Genomic DNA, 20,040 nt, shown 5'->3' on the forward strand with positions numbered 1-20,040 from the left:
TTAAGACCTGTGAGGGGAAGGGTTTGAATTCTAATAATTATGGATGCGTTGGTGAATGTTCTATAACTAAAGTAATTAATCAACTCCAATTACCCACTTTCTAATTGGACCACAAGTTAGAAGTCACATTATTGATTACCTTTTTAAAAGCATCTCCAATCGCGAGTTGCAAATTTGAAATGTAAAATTTTATATCTTATTTACATTTTAGGAAGATGTAATCATGTAAATTTGGTTTTTGTTCTAGTTGGGAGATGTAAATATGAATTTGGACACCTCCTCTTTCCAATGATGTATGTGTGTTATACATCTACATATGCACTCTGATTGGAGATGCTCTAACAGAGATTCATCTCATATAGATGTAGGTTGGAGTGACAACTATTAGAGAGGTGGTCAATAAAGTAATTAAATACAATCATAAGTACACGGATTATTGCATTCTAAAACATAGTCAAAGTAAAATTAAAAAAACAAGTGGAGTAGATCATTAGCGATCTTTAATGATTCTTCATTTCTTATCTTTTGTACATACAAGATTACAAGCTTATGTAAGAAAAAAAAAAACAAAAAACAACGACACAAGATAGGGAAGTAATTGAAAAATATGCATTATTAATGCACACAAGTCTCTACTTCCACCAATTCTATGCCCTCCTCAGCAAGCCTCTTGTCCTTGTAGACATACCAATTGGCACAAAACAAATAGACCACCAAATTCAAAGCACTCAAAAGCGCCAAAAGCCAATAGAAATCATAAAGCTTTCCTTGGTTGATATTGTTTGCAAACCATGGTTTCCTGTCCCCTGTCACCTTGTGCACTAAACTCACCAACAGTGAGCTCACGAAAAACCCTAATGAGAGGGTGCTCAGAAACAGCCCTGTGCTCATAGTCTTCATTCCTTTCGGGCACTCCCTGAGGAAGAAGTCCAGCTGCCCAATGTACATGAAGGCTTCTCCTGACCCCACAAAGAAGAACTGTGGGACCAGCCAAAAAACACTCAGTGGGATCTCAGCCTTTGGATTGCCTGTCAAACCATGTGCTCTTGCTGCATTCATACGCTTGACTTCTGTGAGTGCTGCTGCAACCATGGAAAATATTGAGAATACCAAACCAACCCCTATGCGCTGCAATGGGGTTAGTCCTTGAGGGTTGTTTAGTAAGTTTCTTGCAACTGGGACTATAATCCGGTCGTAAACCGGGACAGTTAACAGAATGCTGCCTACAAAGAAAGCAGTGAGGGATGCCGGCGGAATTTGGAACGATTTTCCGATGTGGCGGTTCATGGTGGTTGCTTGGGACACTGAGAATGTGGTCATTTGGGCATAAATTGTCCAAAACATGACGGTAGTGGCCCAGATTGGTAGCATTCTGATGATCATTTTTACTTCTTCAACATCGGTTAGGGTTGATAAACTCCACTTGTTTACGATCGCTGTTTTACCACCTTCAGTTTTTGGGTCCTTGATTGCTGCCTTATCCAAGAAACTGTACAAGAACAAACCAATTAATTCAAATTATAGACAAACCCTAAACCCTAATTCATGTTCTTATCAGCCAAATGTACAATTTCATGGTAGCATCGTTTCTATGCGTGTAATAAATAGTTTTATTTCAACATATATAGATCCTCGTCAGTTTAACAAAAAATTTCGTGAGAAATTTCTTGTAAGTTTTTTTCTTCGTATTATTAAAATTGTCACGTGACAATAACACTCCCACTTAATTTTTTCTTAATTGATTAGTTCACCTAGTTACATTTTTTTTGTAGTTTTACGTTGCACATGTGTGATGAAGTTAAGATTGAACAACTTTCTAGGTGCAGTATGGGAACTTAAAAAAGAAAAGAATTTCCAAATAATAATACAACCTTAAGAACAAGGTCACGTGAACAAGCACAACGGAAGTTTTGTGACTCACATGGTCATTTTGTCTTTCATATTTTTGGGAGTTGTTTCTTATGCCAAGAAAATATTTTTCAAAAAATAATAGTGTTTGATGGAATGCAAAGGGAACAAGGCAAAGTGGCAGGGACAGGAGGTAGTGGTATATATAAGCAAAGGAAATATGTCCGTGACCGACGCGAAAGACAAATAATGTGACTACGTGAGGATCGATTTAATTTCATGGAGGACAGACTGGCCCCATTCTTCGTGATATGCTTTCGATTCTCTCTAAATTATATACATCACTCCACCACACAACAAAATATATAACAAAATACAAAATATATGTCAGAAAATATTGGTCCATGATTTTTGTTGAACATTAATCTAAATTATTGATTAGATATTCTGATTGAAATATATGGTTTATAATAGTATATAGTTTCATAGCATAACGTGTAAGATATCGAAAGAAAAAGATATATATGTACATACATAAACAAATAATTTGGTGAAGATATTCATATACATATTGGTAGGTTAAAGCAAAGCCCGTAAAACTAAAGAATGCATCTGCGTGAATTCGAACTCAGATGAAAGTTTCAAACCTTTACTCGCTTTCCACTAGACCAACCCTCTTGGGATTAGTATATAAATAATTTGGTCAAAGATATATATGGGAAAAAATAAGACATAGAGAATTATGATATTACATATGGATGTATATGATCCCAAGGCTAAAAATGAATTATGGAAAAGAAAATTTGTTTCAAATGAGGATTAACATTTTATAAATTGGCATGAATGGGGAAATAGCTACATATATAGGAATAATAAGGGAGATACATCTTGTGATATATATATATATATATATATATATATATATATATATAGTTAGTTAGTTAGTTAGTTAGTTAGTTAGTTGATATGTATTCTATAAATTGGCATGAGTTTTCCAACAAAAGTCAGTTAGCTGTCTATTTTCATGGCCAGTTTCTCTTGCTGCAGGCCAATAACCAAGAATCTTATATCAATACGTATTCTCATTTCTCACAGATTGGATAATTAATGTTTCCCATTGGTTGGTGAATGTAATTATCCAAAAAGAAAAGGGTGGATAAGCCCCGTTGCAATTGTCACGTCCCCTAACAAGTGTCGGGACAAGGAACTCGAACATCACGTACTTTTTGTAGTATTTTAGGTGGATTGATCATGTTATAATTATCAAATTAACTAACCTATAATACTGTCAAACTGTCTCACTTTATAACTTATTTACTATTCGTTTGTAATAAAATCTTTATTGTTTGAAAAAAGAAAATTAGAAAAGTTGAAGCAGTTAACTGGAATTGGTATGTTGGAACTAACCGGAACTGGTTGCTATGAGGCAACTCCTGCTTCTTCTTCTTCTTCTTTCCATCATCTATGTCATCAACGTTGTATAACAACGTCAAGTCCGTCGGCAGTTCCATGTTCCTCTTCTTCCATGCCGCCACAAACACACCCGCAATCAGCGTCAGAGGGCTGCCAACAAGTTTCTTGAAACGGTACCGTCTTGTGCCTGACAAGAACACAATGAGGCCAAGAACAATTGCACAGACACAGATTCCATATCCCCATTGCCTCCCCAAGTTGTCTTCGATGTAGACAAGAACCGTCACTGCAGCGAGTGAGCCAATGCTTATGAAGAAGAAGAACCAGTTAAAGAAGTTTGCCATTTGTTTTCTTTCTTGTTTGTCGGAATCGTCGAACTGGTCAGAGCCGAAGCCTGAAACGCCGGATTTTAGGCCTCCGGTGCCGAGGGCGGTAAGATAGAGGGCTATGTATAGGACCGTCAGCTGCTTCCCACTTGAAGTGATACACGGCAGGACAGTGCCGTCGGTGCATTTGGGGGGTCGGAGGCTGGGGACTATGGTTGAGATGGTCAATACCGTCACACCCTATTAACCAAAACAAGCAATTAAAAAAAAGAAAGAAAAAAACATAATAAGAGAAGTAGGGTAGAATGTGTGTGGTTAGTCACCAACCCAAATTAGAGATGGTTTGGATGTGCTTTTACAATGACTGAAAATACGCTTTTGGTGAAAATGTTTTTGGAACCAATCCTTAGTAAAATTACAAATAAATCTTGAAAAAGCACTTAAAGTGCTTCCTGAAAGTTCTTGCGGAAAGCACTAAAGTGCTTTTGGAACCCAAAAACATATTTTCTAAAAACGTTTTTAACCATTTTAAAAACACATTCAAATGAGCTATTAATTAATTATGAATTTATTTTGGTGTGGATCTATGGTGAGAGTACTTGTCAATGCCAATGGTAAATTAGAAGTCTTACGGTTGCTTGAATGGTGGCAAATATTGCTATCGTTAGGTACCTGTTAAGATTTGAAGAGTAATGTTAGAGTAATTACACTTTCAAATTATATTATAACGAGACCTCGTATGTGTTAATTAACAATTAAATCTAACCTAAAATGGGTTCCCTTAGTATTCACTATTACTCAATGAGAAGTTAATCAAATAATGAGTGATTGTGATTTGTGAGTAAATTCAAAGCGCACATGCACCAAGAGTGAGAGGACAACACAAGTGATAAATACAATGTGAAGCCAATTGAGAACTAATTACCTGCCAAGAAAGGTGTCTGCCACAAAACCGCCGAGCAAGCAGAGGATAAAGGAAGTGCCAAGAAAATTGGTGACGGTATTGGCCGAGGTAGCATTTCCCAAATGCATGGTACCCGTCAAATAATTCACCAAGTTCACAGCAATTCCTAGGGTTGTTAGCCTCTCACATGCCTCTCCACCTGAGAGTTTATAAAAATAAAGCTCAAGGATCAGTACTATATAAGCAAGAAGCAAAGAATTAAAGGAGCGCACAAACGTACACCCAGAGCAGGAAGCTGGGTATACCTAGAATCATGGCAGCAGCCGTCCAGCCGCCAGTTTTTGACCGCTCAGCTGGGCAGCCTCTGTAGTCCCATGCATCTGGGAGGGTCAAATTTCCCTGAGTTTCTGGGAGGGTAGTACTATCACTCATTGTACTAACTAATGCCACTAATTTTCTTGCTCTGGTTCAGGCCAAAACTGTTTGTCAATTATAAATGTAAGGAGGGCGAGAGTGTGCCACAATAGAAGCAAAGGTCTGTGGTCTTATTATAGAGGGAGATCATAGCAAAGAGGTTGCATAGATACAAGAGGAAAGTGATATTTTCTAGGTTTGTCCTAAGTTATTGTTTGAATGATGTGGCAGCATATTAAATTGTATATTATACAAGACAAAAAGTATTTTTCTCTGCAAATAGATATGGATCGTTGATCATGCATACAGAATCCAGATCATATTTTGTTTGAAAAGACACCTGTAGCCTAGCTAGCTTGATTTTGTCGCATATTTTAAGACCAAAAAATCATTCCATAAATTGGAATTATTAATCCCTTGTGTTATTGAATGGACTTTTCACTCCCGGGGCAATGTAGAGAGACTAAATTTCTAAACTACATTTTGGATATGTGATGTGGTTGTTGATTATTGCATTATTAGTTACTTAAGTGTTGATTAACTACTTCTTATTGTTGACACATCATTTAGTTTAAAAATTTAGTCCATCTAACATTACTCTTTCATTCCCACATTAGATTGCGGTAGAACTTTTGTAATCTCCAATACAAGTAACTACTTCTTATTGATGACACATCATTTAGTTTGCAAATTTAGTTTAAAATTTTAGTCTCCCTAGTATTACCCTTTAATTCCTACATTAGATTGCGGTAGAACTTTTGTAATCTCCTATACAAGAGTGCCACTTAGATTGGAAAGGAAAAAAGAGAGAAGATGGGTTATTTTGAATTGCCTATATTTCTCAGCCATGGAGTGCATTGTTATTATTGTTCAAGCGTGGATATTTATGATTGGCTTGGATAACTCTCTAGATTTATTATACCTTGAATAAGAAAATTGATGCAATTTCAAATCTTCCACAACTTGAAGGTTAAAAGATGGATTAGGCAAAACACTAATCTCTTCTAATCCCACTAGACACCAAACGAAGCCTAATTAAAGTTTTCGTTAATGCAAGTGGTGGATTACTTTGCTTGATTAAGTTTTCCTCTTTATCGTACTGCATCCTAAGTTTGTACCTTCCTCTTCCCTTAGCCTAGTTTGGAGTAATAAAAGAACAAGAAGAAGAAGAAGATAATAGTAAAAAGTAAGGTTCTAAAAAACACTAGGCGCTAGTAAATAAGTGTCTATTTGCACTTCAAAAAATATATATACTTGTATTGAGAACAAAATAATAGTAAATTGAAAAATAAAAGTAGAAGAATATATATATTAGAATACATAAACTACAAGTATTTAACAAGTTTAGAATTTAAAAACACATTAATATAATCATATATTATTTTGGGCTAAAAAAAATAGCATATTATAATCATAAAAGGCTGGAGTCCAAAGAAAGCCAGAAATGGTCAGATGCATCAAGAACCCAAAGAAAGCCCAAAGAAGGGCCAAGGTTAACTCCAAACTCCACTACCTTCTCCGTTGATTGTTTAATTATTTTAATAAAGTTAGGGTTTTGTCTTAAATTTTTGTTTAGGGCTCAAAGAAAGGAGGTGGATCTCCTTCCTCTTCGGGACCATCGATGCCGGTGAAGGTATGGCAACCACCTAGCACCGTCTAGACCCCGTAATGGCTGCCTAGGCGCCCGCCTAAGCCATCACCGATTTTCTCTAACGTTTTGCTCCAAATCACCTTGGAAACCCAGCGCCCAGCACCTAAATGGCTACCTAGGCCTCATTTTAGAACATTGGTAAAAAAGACGCTTTGGAATGAATTTATATTGTGATTATTTTTTGTCTAGCAATTCTCATGTTGACTTGTAATCAGTCCCAAATGGGAGATATATCTACATGGCTATTATTTCTTTCTTAAAAATCTTTCTTTTAAGGAATATTGGATGAGGGTAGAATCAAACTTCAACCTCAATGATCTTAAGTCTTAACCAACTAAAATATAAGTCCTTTCGCATATTATAGGGGGCATGTATCTGACATAGTTAGAAGCGTTATCCAGCTAAATAAATGGAATATTAAGGGATGATTTGTTTAATATAATTAACATTATTTTGTGAGTAAGCCTCATAATTGGCCAAACATAATTAAGTATCTAATTCGTCATTCATGGTAGTCAAATTTTAAGACCTCTAGTTTAGAAGTATGAATGAATACTATTGAATTATAAAACTATCAACAGACCACGTAAATGGGGATTTAATAATATGAGATTTTAAACTTGATTGTTACTTTGAATTTTCAGATCTTAGTCCTGATATCATGTTTTGCATTATTCTAATATATAAATCTTGTATTTCCTTGTTCCCTAAGGTACCGTTTGGTATGTGGGACGGGACGGGACGGAACAGAGTGGGATAAGGCGTTCCGTCCCACGTTTGGTGCCCCTAAAACGGGTGGAACGAGCTGTTCCACAGGACGAGTTTTGGGTGAATTTTCGTTCCACCTCACCCCCCCTCGAACGACTCGTTCCACATCCGTGGAACACAAAATTATAACCTCTCCGTCTCCTTCTTCTTCCTCCTTGTTTCCATCCAAGGGCATCTTTGCTCCCGTTCCATTCCGTTCCGTCCTGTCCCGTCCCGTCTGCATACCAAACGATACCTAAATGACATATGATGTTTCTTTAAAGAGAAATGTTAAGGAGACTTTCTTAAATGAAGAACTCTCTACAGTCTCTCTGCCACCTCATGTCTTTGCCATTTCATGTTTTATAATGTTGGTACGGGAATTAACGTTAACCTATGAGGTGTCTAAGAGTTCATGAAGAGTCATGCTCTTGAGGGAGTCTTCTTAGCATTTCTCTCTAAATTTATCTTGCGTCTTTTTCCTTAGTTCGTTTATAACTGTACATCTTTCCGTCCGCATGCCATTACTGTTACGTATAAATGCAGAACTTAACTTTCACGGCTTATAAAAAAGTAAAAGGAAGTGCAATTGCATTGTAGTAATGTGATGTTTTCCATATGTATACATATAGTTGTTTTTAGTTGCTGGGGAACCTCATATTTTGTCACACCCACGTTCCAATAATAGTCATGGAACTAGTGAACATATATGATTGTGGTTAGTTGGACAGAAATTATATGGTGTTACTTTGTGTATTCTTGTTAAACTATAGCAGTTTGCCAGTTAGGAGTTATTGGTACGCTGAATATTAAATTTTGATAAAGGGCCTACTTGATGTAGATTTGATTTGTCATTAAAGAATTGGTTTTTGGTGTGATATGTTTGGATTTCGTTTTAGTTTAATTAACCAGTTTGTGTGTGTTTCTTTTGGCTTGTATTTGGCTATTTTGGTTCTTCTGCTTACGCCCTTATGATTTTTCCTATTTATTTTCTGGTAAAAGTGTTAATTTTTTCTTTCATTTTCTAAATCTGCATGCTCCAGGGTTTTGTAGGTATAATTTACTGAACAATTATGGAGGCCAGAGAGAGAGGGAAGGTGCGGGCATAGAGAGAGAAAGAGAGAGATGTGTAATTGTGGGTGTGTTCTATTCCACCCCATTGTGCCTTTATTTATAGTAGTAGGGAAGATTAATTCCTTACCCTTTTAGGATTACAACACTAATAGGATATTAACTACTAAAAGGAATATAAAAGATATCCCTAGATATGTTAGGATTTACACAATCACATTCCTATTCTAATAGGACTCCAACACCGTGCAACACAAGCCGTTGGAACGGGATAGACGTTACAATGAATTGATCGTTAAGCGGTACACTTCAGTGCAAGAGCCATACTGGCATATAAGCCACTAAAATGACTTAATTGAGCACCAATGGGGATTGCAACAAGGTGAAGATAATTAAAATGAGCTTGTGGTTGAAGAATAAAGTGTATTTTTTTTTAAGTTTATGTAATGTTATTTAGTGTGTTTTTGTTAAGTTTATTTGGTGAGGTTATGTAATTTTATTTGGTGTTTTTTTTTTTAAGTTTATTTGGTGAGTTTATGTAATCTTGTTTAGTGTGTTTTTTTTTTTTTTTTAAGTTTATTTGGTGTTTTTTTTTTAAAGTTTATTTGGTGAGTTTATGTAATCTTATTTGATGTGTTTAAATAAAGTACAAAAAATAAATTTGAAATTACATAAAGTTTTAAAAATAAATGAGAAATTACATAAAGTACTAATAATAAATAAGAAATTACACAAAATACTAATAATAAATAAGAAATTACGTAAAGTGCTACCAATAAATAAGAAATTACACAAAATACTAATAATAAATAAGAAATTACGTAAGGTGCTACCAATAAATAAGAAATTATATAAAGTACTAAAAATAAATAAGAAATTACATCTATTAATAAAAATAAATAAGAAATTACAGAAAGTACTAAAAATAAAGACGAAATTACATAAAGTACTAAAAATTAAGACGAAATTAAATAAAGTACTACAAATAAATATGAAATTATACAATGTCTGTGAAGCTAGGATCTTCGTTGTTAGGATATGTGTAGCTAGAACCCTCTCGACTTGTTTCCACATCTTTTGCACGCCTCATTCGCGCACCATGTCCTTTTATTTTATGTCCAAAAATATTTTGAATTCGGAGACAGTCCTACTAGAGGCTTGTTCATAATGTCACGATCTGCTTGAGCCATCTTTTCTTCACTAAGCATCTCATTTTCTTGATTAAGTGCTTCTTTAATCATCTCGTTTTCTCGATTAAGTATTTCTCTTTGTCTCTCAGTCGCTGCATCATATCTCTCAGTAGGTGCTAATATTGTTGCCATAGTAGCAGCTTTTTCCTCATCTCTAGCCGCTTCCCACACCATGTTCATTTCACCTTAACGAGCAAGTTCGTCCATATATTTAGTGTGTCATTTTTGGAAGAACAACCTTTTTTCTTTGATGCCTTTTTACCTTGAGGCCTGAGGGACTGACGAGTCAGTTGGGTCTTCGGCACTTCTTCAGGCGTTCATTCCGTCTCTTCAAATGTGTCGCCTTCTTGTTCGGCTGTGTCTGCTTCTGGCGAATTGTGTAGACCCATGCCGTGCATGACAACTTCTGGACTGGTTGCCACAATTCTGTATCTGGGGCAATCTTTGACAATTTGCCAACATTCCCATTTGCTGAATGATTTGTTGTGGTTCTTCGCATTGTAGAATGCTTGTACTTGTAGTGTCTATAAATGTAGGATAAGACATTATTATAAAATGAGGGTGTAACACAAATAAATAAATTAAAATATTGATGCGGGTGGAATACATATAAATAAATAAAAATATTGTCACTGATCTGCTAAACTTGTCCCACTACGCAGATTACAAGAAGCATGAGAGATAACGTTTTTCCTACAAGTAAAGGATGCGTTGAGTTTTTTCCAACGACCTTGAAGACCTTGGCTACTTCTGGCGTCTTTTCCATGTACATCACAAAACGCCTTCGTAATTTTACTCCATATTTCTCGCTTATCCATCTCATTACCCATAATCGGGTCATGAGTAGTGTGAACCCAACATTCACATAGCATAACATCTTCGATGAGCTTCCACGTAGTCATTTTTTTTCTCTCAAAAATTATATGAAAGCTTTGGTAGAAAGTGTTGAAAATATTGAAATGTGGTGTAAGGTGGAAGATGAGAGTTAGGTATTTATAGAAAAAATAAATAAATTTTTAAAATTTTTATGTATTTTTTAACAATTTTAAATTAATTTTTTTTATAAATTTTAATTTAGTTAATTAATCTGGACCGTTAGATTTGAAAAAGATTCAAATCCAACAGCCTATACGTTGACACGTGGCCAACGGTCATAATTCTGATCGTTGTGCCTTTTTTTTTTAAAGTTTTTTGGGAAAAAAATGTGGACCGTTGATCTCTGGATCGGATGGTCCAAATCAAGCCACGTCACTAACTGTTGGATGTCAAATTCATTTTTTTGACAATTGGAAATCCAACGGTCTAGAAAACTAGCCGTTGGAAATCCAACAACCTAGGACGGGCCACGTGACCTCCCCATATGTTCGCTGAGTGCGCCTGCGCATGTGGACCCCGCCTCTGAATTCTTGTTGGCGATGCATGCCCAGTTGCATGTGCTTCCCATGCGCCTGGCGCAAAAAAAATATTCAAATGCCCTCCAACGCCACATTTGCGTCAGCATGACGTCAGATGGGCCGTCCTATGGGTTTGTCAATTTTGGGCCTACCTATGGCCTTGCTTGGGCTGGGTGCCAGCCTAGGCTAGGGTGGAGCAAAAAAAGGGAAGGCCGGTCCATTTTTCAAGCTAGGTGCCAGCCTAATAGCATGGGGTGGAATACTCTAAGGTTTGTTAGGAATTGCTTCTTTAAAAAATATTAGTAAAAGCACATTGTGTAATACAAGTATAGCACATTGTGGTTATTAAAATAGAAGTATATCCTAGAAAACAACTCTTAAATTTGGGTAAATTACACAAAACTACCTCAACTATTGGGTCAAACACTTTTTCATACCACATCTTTAAAACATTTCAATGTTATACCTTATCTTCGAATTTGTTGCAATGTCATACCTTCCGTCAGTTTGTCTGTCAATTCCTTCATTAAATGCCGACATGGCTCTAGGCGAGACCCACTCCTTATTAAAAATTTAATTAACTATTAGGGTAAATTACATTTTACTCCCTCAAGTTTAGGTACAATTGCAACTTCATACAACATCTTTAAAACATTTCAATCTCATACAAAAACTTGTATTTAATTGCAATTTCATACATTCGTTAGTCAAACCATTAATTTTACCGTTAAATAATGATATTGCAAGTGCATGTCCCATTCCTTTACTGATGTGGCAGTCAATAGTATGCCATATAGGATAGAAAAGTAATTTTATTTAGAAATGTTAATCTAAGACCATCTCCAATCCCAGGGTTAAAACCTAAAATTTTAGCCCAGAAAATTTAGGTTTTAACTCAAAAATAGTTTTTCTCCTCCTACCATTCTGGGTTAAATATTTAGTTCGAGATTATTAAAGATTGAATTTAGGATAAATTTTTTTCTTAAAGTAACTTTTAAAAAAAAATAAATTATATCGACTATTCTAATTTAATTTTATGAGCACTTTAACCTAAAAATATTTAAATTCTGATAAATATTGAAAAAATACTAAACCGACACCATGAAACTCATGGAACACTACGAAAGAATATGAAACACATAAAATATTTTTTTTTAATTACTTTAGCCGTTAGATATTCTTTTTTACCGTTGGATTTGATCAAATTAGATCTTAATCGTTAGATTCAATTAATTTATAAATATGAAACTAAAAAAATATATACATAATAGTGGCCCAACTCCACTAACTAAGGAGAATCTTGGGCTAAATTTGTCCCAAAAATGAGTTTTGAGTTTTAACTCATATTTGCCCCAAAATTTAGAGCAAATGGAGATAAGTTTAGAACCTACAATTTAATTTGTTTTCAAATAATAATAGGCCCACCCCTTACCTCTACACTCATCTTCAACCTTTGCCCGTCAACCCCTCCCCCCTTCAACCCTAGCCACAATCCTTCATCGAGCGACACCTTCATCTCCCTCCCCACCGCTGTCGATTCATCATTAATCTGCCCAGCCGTCTTTCCTTTGGATATGGTGGAGGAAGACAAAACCTGCAAACGAAGCTTGTCTAGACCCACCCCAACCTCATCCCCTACTTCGAACCCGTCGTCGAGCACGACTCCAACTTCCAATTCCTCACCAAATCCAAACAAAAAGAAGGAAATTAAAAATGGAGTTCCCAGAAATCTTGAGCTTCTGTCATATTTTCCCGTGCCTTGTCCTACTTATTGCCCAAATGAAAATTCCATCGCTATACCAAAAAAAATTGCAAACAAATTCCTCCAATTCAAGAAATTCTTCATAACATCAAACACAAAATACACATACTATCTACTTGGATCCTCCTAATCAATCAAGCAATTAGATTCTCAAAAATATTCTTATCAAGAACATATTAGAATCATCGGGTCAACTTGAGGGCGAATTAATATCCAAGAAAATACCTTTTTTGGGTTAGTATTTTGCAGCGGCAACAAGTGGTCCGAGTTGTGGAGCGACCCTGAGTTATTGTTATTGGAATCGGACTGAAAATGGAGATGAAGACCCCGAATTTGATTTGAGTGAGCGGCGCGGCGGCGACGACTTGGTCTCACCTCTTCTGGCTAGCAGGAGGTTGAGATAGAGAGAGGGCAGCGAGCTTGGATCTGCTGTGACAGTGGCTACCATGGCAGAAAGAATGAGGGCAAGGTGGGGCTGCAGTGGGAGTCGAAAACAGAAGGCAGAGGGTTTTTCAAATTTGAAATACATTATTAAATAATTCAACATTTTATTTAATTCATTTTTGACAGATGGCATAGGATGGATGATCCTGTTAGCAAATATATGGGACTCACAATTTGCCACATCATTATTTAATAATCAAATTAACAGTTTGACTAACAGATGTATAAAATCGCAACTAAATACAAGTTTAAAATGTTTTGAAGATGTTGTATGAAATTGTAGTTACATCCAAACTTGAAGAGGTAAATTATAATTTGATTTAAATATTAAAAACTAAAAAAAAAACTTACGGGACCCACTCTTACCACCCATCACCCTCACCCTTCCTCACCCCCACCCCATCCATTCCCCCCCCCCCTTTGGTGTCATCGTCATTGGGGAATGCGACACTGCGATGGGCACCAGCCCATTTGGCTGAATTATGCCTGCTGACGTCGAGGATGGAGCCCGCGCGCACGACTCGGTTGAGTTGTTTCATCTCCAGGGGATTGATTTCAAGCGGATCTAAGATTCGAAGTGGACTAGATCCGGTTCGCGGAACTGATGTTATCCTCGAGGCTCGTCTGTAACAATGTCGTTAACTGGGTAAATAGGCCTAGGCATCGTCGGAAAACAGACCTCGTCGGCCTCGTCGGAAAATAGACCTTGTCGGCCTCATGGATCGCGATAGATCTGAGGTACTTTTCGGGTGGGAGTGGCGGTGGTTAGCCTAGCCAGCCATAGACATGGGTGATAAGGTGAGGGTGGCGGCGGTGGTCTGGGTTTTTTTGTGAAGGAAGGAGGAGGGCGAGGAACGGATGGGGTGGGGGATAAGGGACGGATGGGGTTGGGGTGGTGAAGGGTGAGGGTGATGAGTGGTAAGAGTGGGTCCCGCAAGTTTTTTTTTTTAGTATTTAATATTTAATTAAATTTTTAATAGATAGTGGAATCCACCTCAAAGCACGTCAGCATTTAATATAGGAATTGACAGACTTGACAGACAAACTGACAGAAGGTATGACATTATAACAAATTCGATGATAAAGTATGACATTAAAATGTTTTAAAGATGGGTATGAAACTATAATTTGCCCAATAATTAAGGTAGTTTTGTTTAATTTAACCTTCAATTTTTAATTTTTTTATCAAATATGATCAGAAACGCCTTTAATAATTTATAAATCATTTTAAATATTTTAAAAGTACTTTCAAATATACCTAAAAGTACTAATAATTTCTCATAAGTATTAACTATATATTAAGTCTTTAGACACTGAGAAATTGACAAAGACCACGCGCATTTATGGCGCTGGTTGGTGCAGTCAAAACATGAGTCTCTTCTTTTCTCTTCGGAATTATTTTTAAAGAAGAAAAGTCTATATGCTTCTTATATTATATGTAGGCGAGTAACTAGTGTGTGTGAAAAATGAAATAATGCTGATCTTATGATGACATGATGTGAATGCTCCAAAGAATAAAATCTTCCCTCCTAAAGAAACAAATAAGAATAAAACTATCTCCATCACTCAATTATGGACACATTAAATAATAATATTTAACATGTACATCTTGAGGTAAAATCATCTTACAAAATTAATCTTAAGGGGGTGGCCGAAAAATAAAAAGTTAAGATTAGTTTTACAAAAAATCAATTAAATGAGGAATAATTTAATCATTGATTAGCGTTGTTAAAATCTTATTGTTTAGCTGAATAATTTAATATTTAAATGATGATCTCGAAAATATAGAATTTAGATCATGCATATAACATTGGAGGATGACAAACGAACTAAAAACATAAAACCAAAAAGTTTAAATGAAAGGGTTAATTGTTTCTACCCTAATATTGAAAAGCAAAGATTAGCCTTTTCTTTCATGTGAATAAAGCATCTATCACTTTCAGAGTTTCCAATCAATACCCACCCAACACATTGCCAATTATCTCGATCCTAACACATGAATGAACTCTGCATGTTGTCACGAAGCAAACACAATTTGCACCAACGTGGTTTGCTGAATTGTCATTTGCGATCCCATCGTGGCTGGATGACAAAGCACCACCTGTCTTGGACAATGGTTCTTGCACAACCTTCATGCAGCAGTCACACTCCCCACGCGAATGCCTTGTGCATAAACGAGTTTAACATGCACCTTATTCTCGTCCCTATATATATATATATATGAACTTACCTTCACAATCTAAGTTATCATCATTTGGACTCAGTCTAACTCTTTCTTTTTTTTCACTTACTTGATAAAAAAAAACAAAAATGTGTCCCGTTTCAAATATTAGCATTGTCTCGTGGTGCAAGAAGCATGAAGATGGAGATGGTAGAGTCATTGCCAAATTCGAGGATCTTTCGCCGGTAACATACTCAGAAGGGGATGGGGACGATGACGATGATGGCGACTATGATTTTGCTCCAGCTGCATAAGTATAGAGAGACTAGTACTACTTGTTATTAACTTAATTTGCATAGGTAGAGTTAGCTCAAGTTTTGTAATGAAGATTATTATATTCTATGGTCAGTGGTCACATATATAATAATATAGTAAACCTAATTATAAATAATTAGTATTTACAGGGCTCTTTTCCTTGTGATGTCAGGGTGGCCTTGCAAAATATGTATTATGTATGCAGCCAGAAAAAGGAAAAACCTAATAACATTATTTATTTCTAATGATATTTATGAATCATCTGTTGAAATTTGAAAGCAAATTCGGTTGATAAATGATGAGTCTATCAATTCTATTAACTTATAAACTCTAAAACTGGTTTTGTAAAAGGAATGACAACAGGCCAAATGATTAGCTTTCTTGAATTTCATTTTAGGATTAGCATTGAATAATCTTGCCTTCATATGGTATTAGTATGCAGCCTCCGGTGGGACAAGTCTTCAAATGGAATATTAGTATAAATTACTATAATTAAGAAGATACAAAAATTTGTATTCTCTTGTGGAACCAAATAATTAAGAGCACAGTTCAGATTTTTGTTGTTGTAATTAAATCAAAATATCGGTCAATTCGATAACCATTTTATTTTTTATTTTTAGATTTAATTTTTTATTTTAATTTAGAGATGGAGGAAAAGTATATGGAGAAGTGAGCAATGTAAAAGGATGATGCGAAGTTCATGGAAGAAGGAACGAAAGAGAGAACGAAAAGTGCGATCAAATTCAAATCGCTTTTGTTTTTTTTTTTTTTTTTTCATTTGTGTGTGGACCATCATTCTTTGTATTTCCTGTGATAAGAAAGCTCTCTTAGTTTAGTTGGGTACAATGTAGGTCTCCAAATCTCAATGTCGTAGGTTCAAATTCTAAGCGTGATAAACACCGAGTTACCAGTTGCAACCGCTTAAATAGCGAGAGGGCTTTTTGCTATGAATATTGTGAAAACATCACTACGTAACAAAATGAGAGATCAACTTTTTAGTGTTAGCATGGTTGTTTACATTAAGAGAGATGTTTTTGCTACTGTTTACTATCTAAAATGATTTGGTTGTCTACATTTTTCTAGAACCTTCCTTTTTAAATTTCACCCTTCCTTCCAACAATTCCTGACTTTGACACTAGTAACTGTCATCCGAAGGAGGAGGAGGAGGAGGAGGAGGATGAGGGGGAGGGGGGAGGGGGTTGGTTTGGCGGTGGGGGTGGGACAGTTTAAATTCCAAAAAAATTAAATTGATGTCGGGTACCATTTTTTAACCATTTAGATTTCATTCAACAGCCTACGTTCGACACGACACGAAATTAACAGGTGTTCGGGTCGACACGATAACGAATCGGGTCGTTATCGGGTAACCCGATAAGCACCTGTTAAGATAACGGGTTGATTCGGGTATACACGTGGGTAACACGATACACGATAAGCATAATATTATTTTTATAATTTTATAACCTTAAAAAAAATGCTGTAATAATTATATACATTAATTTAACAATTTTATACCCCTAAAAACTATAATAAATATATATATATATATATTAAATTAACTATAAAGTCTATAATAATTATAATAATTATATATATTATAATAATTATACCCCCAAAATATTAACTATCTATAATAATTATATAATTATATATATATATATATATATTTAATTTTGAATTAAATTTTCTAAAAACTATAATAATTATTAATTAATATGCATGATGCATCCATTGATTTGATTTCATTCCATTCCTACCGCCCTTTTTGAAGAAAAATAGAGTGAAAATGAAAATGATAAGAAAAGTTGAAAATGAAACAAAAAAGTGAGGGAATTAGGGAAAGATGTCGGAGGGAAAAGTGAAAATTATAAAAAACAAGTTGAAAAGGAAACAAAAAAGAGAGGGAAAAATGAAAATTAATAGAAGTGGTGAGAAATTTTTTTTTTTTTTTTTTAAGTTATTAACTTTTTATCACACATATGACATATCTCACTATTTTTATAATGATACATGTGATATACTACTCCATGTACCAGTCAATTATATGTACAAAATAAATAGATTTACATCTACTTAATAAATAAATAAATATGTATATGTATATATATATATATATATACACACACACCATTGGAACTTGATGGGATACGAATTCTTCGAAACTAATTTGAACGATCCCAACAGTCAAACTTGTGTGTATATGCTTTGAGATCACATCAGCAAAAAATTGCAAAAAACAAACATTCAGAGATCAAGTAATGTGACAAAACTTTTCGACGCTTATAAACGAAAAATCACGATTTAATGGTTATTTTAACTTTGATTTCGATGATTTTTTTATAGCTACACTCATTGACCCTATATGAATACAATGAAAGAATTTGATCTTCAATTTAAAATATTTACACAAGTGGATACTACAAAATCTTATGTTATACTTGATGAAAGTATAAATAAACTCTAAGTGTTAGTTAATCTATTGTTTTTATGGGATACGAATTCTCTTAAACTAATTTCAACGATCCCAACCATCAAACTTGTTTGTATATGCTTTGAGATCACATCAGCAAAAAATCACAAAAAACAAACATTTAGAGATCAAGTAACGGGACAAACATTTTCGACGGTTAAAAACGAAAAATCACGATCTAACGGTTATTTTAACTCCGATTTTGATGATTTTTTACAGGTACACTACTTGACCCTATATGAATACAATGAATGAATTCGATCTTCAATTTAAAATATTTACACAAGTGGATACCACAAAATCTTATATTCTACTTAATGAAAGTATAAATAAACTCTAAGTGTTAATCAATCTATCGTTTTGTTGGGATACGAATTCTCCAAAACTAATTTCAACGATCCAAACCGTCAAACTTGTTTGTATATGCTTGGAGATCACATAAAAAAAATCACAAAAAACAAACATTCAGAGATCAAGTAACAAGAAAAAGCTTTTCGACGATTATAAACGAAAAATCACAATTTAACGGTTATTTTAACTCCGATTTTGATGATTTTTTACAGGTACATTCCTTGACCCTATATGAATACAATGAATGAATTCGATCTTCAATTTAAAATATTTACACAAGTGGATACCACAAAATCTTATGTTATACTTAATGAATGTATAAATAAATTCTAAGTGTTAGTCAATCTATCGTTTTGATGGGATACGAATTCTCCAAAACTAATTTCAACGATCCAAACCGTCAAACTTGTTTGTATATACTTGGAGATCACATTAACAAAAAATCACAAAAAACAAACATTCAGATATCAAGTAACGGGACAAAGCTTTTCGACAGTTATAAACGAAAAATCAGGATTTAACGGTTATTTTAACTCCGATTTTGATGATTTTTTACAGGTACACTCCTTGACCCTATATGAATACAATGAATGAATTTGATCTTCAATTTAAAATATTTACACAAGTGGATACCACAAAATCTTATGTTATACTTAATGAATGTATAAATAAATTCTAAGTGTTAGTCAATCTATCGTTTTGATGGGATACGAATTCTCCAAAACTAATTTCAACGATCCAAACCGTCAAACTTGTTTGTATATACTTGGAGATCACATTAACAAAAAATCACAAAAAACAAACATTCAGAGATCAAGTAACGGGACAAAGCTTTTCGACAGTAATAAACGAAAAATCACGATTTAACGGTTATTTTAACTCCGATTTTGATGATTTTTTACAGGTACACTCCTTGACCCTATATGAATACAATGAATGAATACGATATTCAATTTAAAATATTTACACAAGTGGATACCACAAAATCTTATGTTCTACTTAATGAAAGTATAAATAAACTCTAAGTGTTAGTCAATCTATTGTTTTGTTGGGATACGAATTCTCCAAAACTAATTTCAACGATCCAAACCGTCAAACTTGTTTGTATATGCTTGGAGATCACATCAACAAAAAATCACAAAAAAACAAACATTCAGAGATCAAGTAACGGGACAAAGCTTTTCGACGGTTATAAACGAAAAATCATGATTTAACGGTTATTTTAACTCCGATTTTGATGATTCTTTACAGGTACATTCCTTGACCCTATATGAATACAATGAATGAATTCGATCTTCAATCTAAAATATTTACACAAATGGATACCACAAAATCTTATGTTATACTTAATGAAAGTATAAATAAACTCTAAGTGTTAGTCAATCTATCGTTTTGATGGGATACGAATTCTCCAAAACTAATTTCAACGATCCAAACCGTCAAACTTGTTTGTATATGCTTGGAGATCACATTAACAAAAAATCACAAAAAACAAACATTCAGAGATCAAGTAACGGGACAAAGCTTTTCGACGGTTATAAACGAAAAATCATGATTTAACGGTTATTTTAACTCCGAT

The 20,040-nt window shown here is 34.7% G+C and overlaps 1 protein-coding gene across 1 annotated transcript; it reads right to left on the reverse strand.

Moving 5' to 3' along the window:
• Positions 1 to 476: 476 nt before the first annotated feature.
• Positions 477 to 4,979, reverse strand: LOC137721815 (protein NRT1/ PTR FAMILY 6.3-like). Its single transcript, XM_068460825.2, has 5 exons — positions 4,797 to 4,979; positions 4,513 to 4,690; positions 4,220 to 4,259; positions 3,256 to 3,827; positions 477 to 1,489 (listed from the first exon to the last, which is right to left on the reverse strand). The coding sequence occupies exons 1-5, from the start codon at positions 4,921 to 4,923 to the stop codon at positions 616 to 618; spliced, it is 1,791 nt and encodes a 596-aa protein (XP_068316926.1). The 5' UTR covers positions 4,924 to 4,979; the 3' UTR covers positions 477 to 615.
• Between the last annotated feature and the right edge of the window lie 15,061 nt (positions 4,980 to 20,040).

Source organism: Pyrus communis, chromosome 4 (assembly GCF_041283825.1).
Source record: "Pyrus communis isolate YQ-2024b chromosome 4, ASM4128382v1, whole genome shotgun sequence".
Classification (NCBI taxonomy): domain Eukaryota; kingdom Viridiplantae; phylum Streptophyta; class Magnoliopsida; order Rosales; family Rosaceae; genus Pyrus; species Pyrus communis.

What these genes read in the sequence shown, in the direction of transcription:
- LOC137721815 (XM_068460825.2), bottom strand. Translation starts at nt 4,923, where the DNA reads ATGAGTGATAGTACTACCCTCCCAGAAACTCAGGGAAATTTGACCCTC. An exon ending in GGCTGCTGCCATGATTCTAG is followed by an intron (nt 4,691 to 4,796) that starts GTATACCCAGCT and finishes ATAAACTCTCAG; the next exon opens with GTGGAGAGGCATGTGAGAGG. An exon ending in GCAGACACCTTTCTTGGCAG is followed by an intron (nt 4,260 to 4,512) that starts GTAATTAGTTCT and finishes AAATCTTAACAG; the next exon opens with GTACCTAACGATAGCAATAT.